Genomic DNA, 12,112 nt, shown 5'->3' with positions numbered 1-12,112 from the left:
CTCTCTACATCTGTACTCTGGGTCTCACGTCACTACCCAGACAATCTCTACATCTGTACTCTGGGTCTCACGTCACTACCCAGACAATCTCTACATCTGTACTCAGGGTCTCACGTCACTACCCAGACACTCTCTACATCTGTACTCTGGTCTCACGTCACTACCCAGACACTCTCTACATCTGTACTCTGGGTCTCACGTCACTACCCAGACACTCTCTACATCTGTACTCTGGGTCTCACGTCACTACCCAGACAATCTCTACATCTGTACTCTGGGTCTCACGTCACTACCCAGACAATCTCTACATCTGTACTCTGGGTCTCACGTCACTACCCAGACAATCTCTACATCTGTACTCTGGTCTCACGTCACTACCCAGACACTCTCTACATCTGTACTCTGGGTCTCACGTCACTACCCAGACACTCTCTACATCTGTACTCTGGGTCTCACGTCACTACCCAGACAATCTCTACATCTGTACTCTGGGTCTCACGTCACTACCCAGACAATCTCTACATCTGTACTCTGGGTCTCACGTGACTACCCAGACAATCTCTACATCTGTACTCTGGTCTCCCGTCACTACCCAAACAATCTCTACATCTGTACTCTGGGTCTCACGTCACTACCCAGACAATCTCTACATCTGTACTCTGGTCTCACGTCACTACCCAGACAATCTCTACATCTGTACTCTGGTCTCACGTCACTACCCAGACAATCTCTACATCTGTACTCTGTGTCTCCCGTCACTACCCAAACAATCTCTACATCTGTACTCTGGGTCTCACGTCACTACCCAGACAATCTCTACATCTGTACTCTGGGTCTCACGTCACTACCCAGACAATCTCTACATCTGTACTCTGTGTCTCCCGTCACTACCCAAACAATCTCTACATCTGTACTCTGTGTCTCCCGTCACTACCCAGACAATCTCTACATCTGTACTCTGGGTCTCACGTCACTACCCAGACAATCTCTACATCTGTACTCTGTGTCTCCCGTCACTACCCAAACAATCTCTACATCTGTACTCTGGGTCTCACGTCACTACCCAGACAATCTCTACATCTGTACTCTGGTCTCACGTCACTACCCAGACAATCTCTACATCTGTACTCTGGTCTCCCGTCACTACCCAGACAATCTCTACATCTGTACTCTGGTCTCACGTCACTACCCAGACAATCTCTACATCTGTACTCTGGTCTCACGTCACTACCCAGACAATCTCTACATCAGTACTCTGTGTCTCACGTCACTACCCAGACACTCTCTACATCTGTACTCTGGTCTCACGTCACTACCCAGACAATCTCTACATCAGTACTCTGTGTCTCACGTCACTACCCAGACACTCTCTACATCTGTACTCTGGTCTCACGTCACTACCCAGACAATCTCTACATCTGTACTCTGTGTCTCACGTCACTACCCAGACAATCTCTACATCTGTACTCTGGGTCTCACGTCACTACCCAGACAATCTCTACATCAGTACTCTGTGTCTCACGTCACTACCCAGACAACTCTCTACATCTGTACTCTGGTCTTCACGTCACTACCCAGACATCTCTACATCGTACTTGGTCTCACGTCACTACCCAGACAATCTCTACATCAGTACTCTGTGTCTCACGTCACTACCCAGACAATCTCTACATCTGTACTCTGGTCTCACGTCACTACCCAGACAATCTCTACATCTGTACTCTGGTCGCACGTCACTACCCAGACACTCTCTACATCTGTACTCTGGTCTCACGTCACTACCCAGACAATCTCTACATCTGTACTCTGTGTCTCACGTCACTACCCAGACAATCTCTACATCTGTACTCTGTGTCTCACGTCACTACCAGACAATCTCTACATCTGTACTCTGGTCTCCCGTCACTACCCAGACAATCTCTACATCTGTACTCTGGGTCTCACGTCACTACCCAGACAAACTCTACATCTGTACTCTGGGTCTCACGTCACTACCCAGACAATCTCTACATCTGTACTCTGGGACTCACGTCACTACCCAGACACTCTCTACATCTGTACTCTGTGTCTCACGTCACTACCCAGACAATCTCTACATCTGTACTCTGGGACTCACGTCACTACCCAGACAATCTCTACATCTGTACTCTGGTTCTCACGTCACTACCCAGACAATCTCTACATCTGTACTCTGGGACTCACGTCACTACCCAGACAATCTCTACATCTGTACTCTGGTTCTCACGTCACTACCCAGACACTCTCTACATCTGTACTCTGTGTCTCACGTCACTACCCAGACAATCTCTACATCTGTACTCTGGTCTCACGTCACTACCCAAACAATCTCTACATCTGTACTCTGGGTCTCACGTCACTACCCAGACAATCTCTACATCTGTACTCTGGGTCTCACGTCACTACCCAGACAATCTCTACATCTGTACTCTGGGTCTCACGTCACTACCCAGACAATCTCTACATCTGTACTCTGGGTCTCACGTCACTACCCAGACAATCTCTACATCTGTACTCTGGGTCTCACGTCACTACCAGACAATCTCTACATCTGTACTCTGGGTCTCACGTCACTACCCAGACACTCTCTACATCTGTACTCTGTGTCTCACGTCACTACCAGACAATCTCTACATCTGTACTCTGGTCTCACGTCACTACCAGACAATCTCTACATCTGTACTCTGGGTCTCACGTCACTACCCAGACAATCTCTACATCTGTACTCTGGTCTCCCGTCACTACCCAAACAATCTCTACATCTGTACTCTGTGTCTCACGTCACTACCAGACAATCTCTACATCTGTACTCTGTGTCTCACGTCACTACCCAGACACTCTCTACATCTGTACTCTGGGTCTCACGTCACTACCTAAACAATCTCTACATCTGTACTCTGTGTCTCACGTCACTACCCAGACAATCTCTACATCTGTACTCTGGTCTCACGTCACTACCCAAACAATCTCTACATCTGTACTCTGGTCTCATGTCACTACCCAGACAATCTCTGCATCTGTACTCTGGTCTCATGTCACTACCCAGACAATCTCTACATCTGTACTCTGGGTCTCACGTCACTACCCAGACAATCTCTACATCAGTACTCTGGTCTCACGTCACTACCCAGACAATCTCTACATCTGTACTCTGGGTCTCACGTCACTACCCAGACAATCTCTACATCTGTACTCTGGTCTCACGTCACTACCCAAACAATCTCTACATCTGTACTCTGGGTCTCACGTCACTACCCAGACAATCTCTACATCTGTACTCTGGGTCTCACGTCACTACCCAAACAATCTCTACATCTGTACTCTGGTCTCACGTCACTACCCAAACAATCTCTACATCTGTACTCTGTGTCTCACGTCACTACCCAGACACTCTCTACATCTGTACTCTGTGTCTCACGTCATTACCCAGACAATCTCTACATCTGTACTCTGGTCTCACGTCACTACCCAGACATTCTCTACATCAGTACTCTGGGTCTCACGTCACTACCCAGACACTCTCTACATCTGTACTCTGTGTCTCACGTCATTACCCAGACAATCTCTACATCTGTACTCTGGGTCTCACGTCACTACCCAGACATTCTCTACATCAGTACTCTGGGTCTCACGTCACTACCAGACAATCTCTACATCTGTACTCTGGTCGCACGTCACTACCCAGACACTCTCTACATCTGTACTCTGGTCTCATGTCACTACCAGACAATCTCTACATCTGTACTCTGGTCGCACGCCACTACCCAGACACTCTCTACATCTGTACTCTGTTCTCATGTCACTACCAGACAATCTCTACATCTGTACTCTGTGTCTCACGTCACTACCCAGACACTCTCTACATCTGTACTCTGGGTCTCACGTCACTACCCAGACAATCTCTACATCTGTACTCTGGGTCTCACGTCACCACCAGACACTCTGACCCCTCTCTCTGCTCGCCAACACCGATAGAATCGTAGCCCCGCACGAGCGCCTGTGTCCATGGTCCCGTGTCCCATGCTCCACGTCCAGCGGTCTCGTGTCTCATGTCCTAGCTCCCAGGTTCCACGCCCTCCCAATTCGCGTATTTCCCACGTCCCGTTCCCGTGTCTCTTGTCCCGTGTGTCCCGTGTTAAGGGTCCCGTGTCTCAGGTTACATGTCTCACGTCCCATGTCCCGTTTCCCGTGTCCCACGTCCCATGTCCCGTGTTCCAGGCCCCATATCCCGTGTCTCAGGCCTTGCATCTCGTGTACCATGTTCCGTGTCCCAGGCCCCATGTCCCGTGTCTCAGGCCCTGCATCTCGTGTACCATGTCCCGTGTTCCATGCCCCATATCCCGTGTCTCAGGCCCCATATCCCGTGTACCATGTCCCGTGTTCCAGTCCCCATGTCCCGTGTCTCACGCCCTGCATCTCGTGTACCATGTCCCGTGTCCCAGGCTGCATATCCCGTGTCCCAAGACCCAAGTCCCGTGACCAGGCTCCCAGTCCCCGTGTCCCCACAGACCCCGTGTGCCCCTTCCTCCATCCCTCCCTCCATAAATTCCTCCGTCTCCTCGCTACGCCTGGTGGAGCGTCGCCTGCCTCTCCAGCACCTCCAGGTAGTCCGTGTCCGCGTGGACTTTCGCTCGCAGTTCCAGGTACTCGCCTCCGCTCGCCTCCAACAAACAGCCGGCCTCCAGCAACCGCGGCGCCTGCTGTTGCATCTGTTGCAGCTGTTGCATCTGCAGCTGCTGCTGCTGCTGCTGCGGTAACTCAACAACACCGGCCAGAGTGATGGCCTCGCAGATCTTCAGCTCCTGCCGACGCAATCCGGCTTCTACCTCCAGCAGGAACTCCTGCTGCTGCTGCTGGTGCTGCTGGTGCTGCTGGTGCTCCTGCTGCTGCAGCAGGAGGTGGTGCCGCTCGTGCAGATGTTGAAGATGCTGGAAGTGGTGGTCGTCCAGTATGAGCTGCTGCTGCTGATGTGGGTGATGATGATGGTGTTGTTGTTGTTGATGGTGGAGGAGGTGGTGGTATTGGTGGTATTGGTGGTGGTGGTGGCCAACCATGCCGTCGCCGGGAAGGTGCGACAATATCAGTCGGCCCGGCGAGATGTCGGCAAGGCTGGCGGCGGTGGCGGCGCCGGTGGTGGTGGTGGTGGTGGTGGCGGTGGTGGCGGTGGCGCCCGTGATGATTCCACCCACGTTGGCTCCGACCGCGCTGGGACTCATCCACTCGGCGCGTGGCGGCGCGTAGATCGGGTTGCGGCACATCCTGCCGAGGAAGCGCGGCAGGTGGACGGACGACGAGTCGTAGACACCGCCGGTGACGCCGGCGCCGGTGCCAACGCCGGCGCCGGACGCGGCCGTCAGCATGGCACGCTCGGCGGCGGCCTTGGCGCCGCGCTCGGAGGAGGCCGAGCAGCCGTGTCCGTAGATGGCGTAGCGCAGATGCAGCCCCGCAGAGCCCACGTCCTGTGGGGGGGGAGAGGGGTGGGGAGGGGGGGGGAGGAGATGGTGGGAGGCGATTGTGGGAGGAGATGGAGGAGATGGTGGAAGGAGGTGGAGAAGATAGTGGAAGGAGATGCAGGAGATGGTGGGAGATAGTGGGAGGAGATGGATGAGATGGTGGGAGGAGGTGGTGGAAGGAGGTGGATGAGATGGTGGGATGAGATGGAGGAGATAGTGGGAGGAGATGGAGGAGATGGTGGGAGGAGATAGTGGGAGGAAGTGGAGAAGATGGTGGGAGGAGATGGAGGAGATGGTGGGAGGAGGTTGAGGAGATGGTGGGAGGAGGTGGAGGAGATGGTGGGAGGAGGTGGAGATGGTGGGAGGAGATGGTGGGAGGAGGTGGAGGAGATGGTGGAAGGAGATTGTGGAAGGAGGTGGAGGAGATGGTGGGAGGAGGTGGAGGAGATGGTGGGAGGAGATTTAGGAGATGGTGGGAGGAGATAGAGGAGATGGTGGGAGGAGGTGGAGGAGATGGTGGGAGGTGGAGGAGATGGAGGTGGAAGAGATGGTGGGAGGAGGTGGAGGAGGAGATGGTGGAGGAGAGTTAGGAGATGGTGGGAGGAGGTGGAGGAGATGGTGGGAGGTGGGAGGAGATGGGAAGGTGGAGGTGATGGTGGGAGGAGGTGGGAGGAGATGGGAGGAGGAGATAGAGGAGATGGTGGGAGGAGGTGGAGGAGATGGTGGGAGGTGGGAGGAGATGGGAGGTGGAGGAGATGGTGGGAGGAGGTGGAGGAGGAGATGGTGGGAGGAGATTTAGGAGATGGGGGGAGGAGGTGGAGGAGATGGTGGGAGGTGGAGGAGATGGGAGGTGGAGGTGATGGTGGGAGGGAGGTGGGAGGAGATGGGAGGAGGAGATAGAGGAGATGGTGGAGGAGGTGGAGGAAATTGTGGGAGGTGGAGGAGATGGTGGGAGGAGGTGGAGGAGGAGATGGTGGGAGGAGATTTAGGAGATGGTGGGAGGAGGTGGAGGAGATGGTGGGAGGTGGGAGGAGATGGGGAGGTGGAGGTGATGGTGGGAGGAGGTGGGAGGAGATGGGAGGAGGAGAGAGAGGAGATGGTGGGAGGAGATGGTGGGAGGAGGTGGGAGGAGATGGGAGGAGGTGGAGAAGATGGTGGGAGGAGATAGAGGAGATGGTGAAAGGAGATAGTGGATGAGATGGTGGGAGGAGATGGTGGAAGGAGGTAGAAGAGATTGTGGGAGGAGATTAAGGAGATGGTGGGAGGTCCGAGGAGGTGGAGGAGATGGTGGAGAAGGAGGTGGGAGGAGATTGTGGTCAGGGGAGGTGGGAGAAGGTGTGCAGGAGGGATCAGGAGTTGGCAGGTGGTGGGTGGAGGTAATTTGGAAAGACACGGACAGATGGGGGATTACCCGTGCTCAACCCGTGCTCGACCCGTGCTCGACTCAAGCTCGTCCCAAGCTCGACCCGAGCTCGACCCGAGCTCAATCCGAGCTCAATCCGAGCTCACGTATCGGTGGAACCCAAATGGCCTGCGACTCATAGACAAGGCGGTGACGCCGCGGTGACTGCCAACAGCGCCTTCCTGCCAACCCCACCAACAAAACCAATGATGCGGGTAGAACCGCACCCCCTTCCCCCCTCTCCGCACACGAGCGAGCCAATTCCGTGGCTCCATCTCCCACGGCAGACGTACTTTCGCGAACTCTTATCACCTAACCGAGTTCCAAAATCCATAACGACAACTCTGTAGGTGTGTGGAAGTCGACCGGAAGTCCTCAGTGGATGGGTTTCAGGGCGCCACGGTGGCTAGGAGATGTTGACTACCTCGCCTGGTGTACAGGAGGTCGTGGGTTCGATCCAGACCCTGATGATGCCTGCTGCTGTATATTTGGAGTTTGCGTGTCTCTCTCTCATCATCGTCATCATGGTGGCTAGGAGATGTTAACTACCTCGCCTGGTATACAGGAGGTCGTGGGTTCGAATCAGACCGTGTCGCCTGCTGCTGTATACTTGGAGTTTGCGTGTCTCTCTCATCATCATCACCACGGTGGCTAGGAGATGTTAACTAGCTCGCCTGGTATACATGAGGTCGTGGGTTCGATCCCGACCCTGACGCCTGCTGCTCTATATTTGGAGTTTGCGTGTCTCTCATCATCGTCATCATGGTGGCTAGGAGATGTTAACTACCTCGCCTGGTATACAGGAGGCCGTGGGTTCGAATCAGATCGTGTCGCCTGCTGCTGTATATTTGGAGTTTGCGTGTCTCTGTCTTCCTACGATCCCACTGATTTTTCTCCAGGTCCTCCGGTTTTCTACACACCACTTAAAACCAACGTCACACGTTTAGGGTATATAACTGCTGCAATACACCACGTGATGATGATGATGATAAGTCGTCCACTTTCGTTGGGCTATCATTTGTGATGGTGTTTTTCTTTTAGACGCTGTCGCCTCGACAGACCTGTCTTCACCTGAGGATGGCTACTTGTGTTGTGGCCGAAACGTCGTGAGAATTATTTTATTATGTTTAATTTTAATCATTTTATTACTTCCCTTCTACGTGACTTTACCGAAAGAACCAAGAAGATGCCACCTTTTATCGTAAAACGCGTTAAGCGAAAACCATTTCCCCGTAAATAATATAGTAATGATCAAGTCTGGCGAGATCCGATGTGCTGCTACTACTAATGCTGCTGCTGCTGCTACGCACACTGCGCGGTGAGAGGGCGGCACAAACAACTCAGGGCACGCAGCTGCCGCCGTGTCACCGTATCACTCCGTGTCACCGTATCACTCCGTGTCACCGTATCACTCCGCGTCACCGTATCACTCCGCTCAGCCGCTCAGCTCAAGAAAGTAGTTCGTCTTCCACCGCTCGCTTGTAACGGAGCGTTGTAACGGAGCGGTGTTCCGCGTTATAACGGAGCGGTGTTCCGTGTTGTAACGGAGCGGTGTTCCGCGTTATAACGGAGCGGTGTTCCGCGTTGTAACGGAGCGGTGTTCCGCGTTGTAACGGAGCGTTGTAACGGAGCGGTGTTCCGTGTTGTAACGGAGCGGTGTTCCGCGTTGTAACGGAGCGTTGTAACGGAGCGGTGTTCCGTGTTGTAACGGAGCAGTGTTCCGCGTTGTAACGGAGCGTTGTAACGGAGCGGTGTTCCGCGTTGTATCGGAGCGGTGTTCCGCGTTGTATCGGAGCGGTGTTCCGCGTTGTAACGGAGCGGTGTTCCGCGTTGTAACGGAGCGGTGTTCCGCGTTGTAACGGAGCGGTGTTCCGCGTTGTAACGGAGCGGTGTTCCGCGTTGTAATGGAGCGGTGTTCCGCGTTGTAACGGAGCGGTGTTCCGCGTTGTAACGGAGCGGTGTTCCGCATTGTAACGGAGCGGTGTTCCGCGTTGTAACGGAGAGGTGTTCTGCGTTGTAACGGAGCGGTGTTCCGCGTTATAACGGAGCGGTGTTCCTCGTTGTAACGGAGCGTTGTAACGGAGCGGTGTTCCGTGTTGTAACGGAGCGGTGTTCCGCGTTGTAACGGAGCGTTGTAACGGAGCGGTGTTCCGTGTTGTAACGGAGCAGTGTTCCGCGTTGTAACGGAGCGTTGTAACGGAGCAGTGTTCCGCGTTGTATCGGAGCGGTGTTCCGCGTTGTAACGGAGCGTTGTAACGGAGCGGTGTTCCGCGTTGTATCGGAGCGGTGTTCCGCGTTGTAACGGAGCGGTGTTCCGCGTTGTAACGGAGCAGTGTTCCGCGTTGTAACGGAGCGGTGTTCCGCGTTGTAACGGAGCGGTGTTCCGCGTTGTAACGGAGCGGTGTTCCGCGTTGTAACGGAGCGGTGTTTCGCGTTGTAACGGAGCGGTGTTCCGTGTTGTAACGGAGCAGTGTTTCGCGTTGTAACGGAGCGGTGTTCCGTGTTGTAACGGAGCGGTGTTCCGCGTTGTAACGGAGCGGTGTTTCGCGTTGTAACGGAGCGGTGTTCCGTGTTGTAACGGAGCGGTGTTCCGTGTTGTAACGGAGCGGTGTTTCGCGTTGTAACGGAGCGGTGTTCCGCGTTGTAACGGAGCGGTGTTCCGCGTTGTAACGGAGCGGTGTTTCGCGTTGTAACGGAGCGGTGTTCCGCGTTGTAACGGAGCGGTGTTCCGCGTTGTAACGGAGCGGTGTTCCGCGTTGTAACGGAGCGGTGTTCCGCGTTGTAACGGAGCGGTGTTACGCGTTGTAACGGAGCGGTGTTCTGTGTTGTAACGGAGCGGTGTTCCACGGGAACTATTTTTCCTTCTGCACCTCACTTGGCACAAGCGCCATGGTGATGTCACCGCCACTTATTGGGTTGTTGTTGTTGTCCTGTTGTTGCTGTTGTTCTTGTTGTTGCTGTTGTTCTTGTTGTCGTGGGGAGCGGTGGCGCAGCAGTTAGCGCTACGAACCCGGCAGAGACCCCCGAGCTCACGGCCGCGACACCACCAGTGACGATTATCCGAACCCAGTCCTGGTCCTCGCCTAGGTCGACTCAGCCTCAAATTGGTGCCTGCTAGAGAAAGGGGACCTCCAACTGCTACACAAAGACAAAGATCCTGCCCTCACCCCACCCCGTGTAGCCTCAACGGGCTGTTGGGGCAAGTGCTGTTCACGAACTGCACCTGTGATCAGCAGAGTTGGCTACGTACGGAGCGACACAAAGTTGAAGGTACGCACGTACATGACAGGTAACTAGTTTGAGGCTGAGTCGACCTAGGGGCAGGCCCCAGGACTGGGTTGAGACCATCCTCACCGATGTTGGTGGCCGTGAGCGGGAATCGAACTCGGTTCACAAGGCTCAGTAGCGCCGCGTAGCGCTAACCGCTACCCCAACCACTCTCACCACGACCACCACTGTCATTCATTATCGCCATCATCATCATCGCCATCATCATCATCGCCATCATCATCATCGTCATCGCCATGATCATCATCATCGCCATCATCATCGCCAACATCATCATCATCGCCATCATCTTCATCATCGCCATCATCATCAACATCATCATCACCATCATCATCAACATCGCTATCATCATCATCGCCATTATCATCATCATCGCCATCATCATCATCGCCATCATCATCATCATCGCCATCGCTATCATCGCCATCATCATCATCATCGCCATCATCAACATCGCCATCATCACCATCGCTATCATTGCCATCATCATCTCCATCATCATCATCATCGACATCGCCACCATCATCATCATCAACATCGCCACCATCATCATCGCCACCATCATCAACATCGCCATCATCACCATCGCTATCACCGCCATCATCATCTCCATCATCATCATCATCAACATCTCGACCATCATCAGCATCATCAACATCGCCACCATCATCATCATCAACATCGCCACCATCATCATCGCCACCATCATCAACATCGCCACCATCATCATCACATCATCGTCATCATCATCGTCATCATCATCAACATCGCCATCATCATCATCGCCACCATCATCATCGCCATCATCATCACATCATCCTCATCATCATCGTCATCATCATCAACATCGCCATCAACATCATCGCCATCATCATCATCATCAACATCGCCATCAACATCATCGCCATCATCATCACGTCATCATCATCATCAACATCGCCATCATCATCATCGCCGTCATCATCATAATCGCCGCCATCATCATGATCGCCACAATCATCATCATCATCACCACCATCATCATCATCGCCACCATCATCATCGCCACCATCATCGTCATCGCCATCAACATCGCCATCGCCACCATCATCATTGCCATCATCAACATCGCCATCATCATCATCATCAACATCGCCACCATCATCATCGCCACCATCATCATCATCAACATCGCCACCATCATCATAATCACCATCATCATCATCATCATCGCCACCACCATCATCGCCACCACCATCATCATCATCACCATCATCATCGCCACCATCATCGTCATCGCCGTCAACATCGCCATCGCCACCATCATCATTGCCATCATCAACATCGCCACCATCATCATCATCAACATTGCCACCATCAGCATCGCCACCATCATCATCGCCACCATCATCATCATCAACATCGCCACCATCATCATCGCCACCATCGTCATCATCGCCATCATCATCGTAATTATTTCTGTAGAACTCAGCTTGTGTGGTTGGCTACGTACGGCGCGAAGGAAGTTCCACGTGCGTACACAATTACCAGCGCCGCCATCGTCACCACCACTTAACCGATACACAAACATCGTTAACATCATCATTACCACCACCACCACCAACAACAACAACAACATCCTCATCATCACCATCATTAATTAGCACCCTGAACAGCAGCGAGGTTACGGTGATGTCATTTATTGCTCTAAATATTCCTGCTGCGATTTAAGATTCGGAGCCAATTCCACAAACTCAATTAGGTGGCGCTAATAAAGGCAAAATGTGAGCGTCAAGATTCCGCTGACGGCGCGGGTCTCTGTGCACCACCTGTACCGTGACTCCCTGCTGTTGAGCGTGCTGCTGGTGGTGGTGGGGGAGGTGGTGGGGGAGGTGGTGGTGGTTGCGGGGGGAGGTGGTGGTGGTGGTGGAGGTTGTGGTGGCGGCGGTGGTGCTGTTGAGCGTGCTGGCGG

General features: G+C 53.5%; 1 protein-coding gene across 1 annotated transcript in view; it reads right to left on the bottom strand.

The window, feature by feature from the left end:
* Positions 1-3,859: 3,859 nt before the first annotated feature.
* Positions 3,860-12,112, bottom strand: part of LOC133357294 (SLIT and NTRK-like protein 5) — an 80,520-nt gene continuing 72,267 nt past the window's right edge. Inside the window, exon 9 of the mRNA XM_061575167.1 lies at positions 3,860-5,477. Coding sequence (XP_061431151.1) covers positions 4,581-5,477 — 897 coding nt within the window. The 3' untranslated portion in view covers positions 3,860-4,580. The remainder of the gene's footprint in view (positions 5,478-12,112) is intronic.

This window comes from Lethenteron reissneri, chromosome 57 (genome assembly GCF_015708825.2).
Source record: "Lethenteron reissneri isolate LAM-NWPU_2019-01 chromosome 57, ASM1570882v1, whole genome shotgun sequence".
NCBI lineage: Eukaryota > Metazoa > Chordata > Hyperoartia > Petromyzontiformes > Petromyzontidae > Lethenteron > Lethenteron reissneri.
Note: the sequence above shows the minus strand (reverse complement) of the source record. Positions and strands in the feature narration are given on the sequence as shown.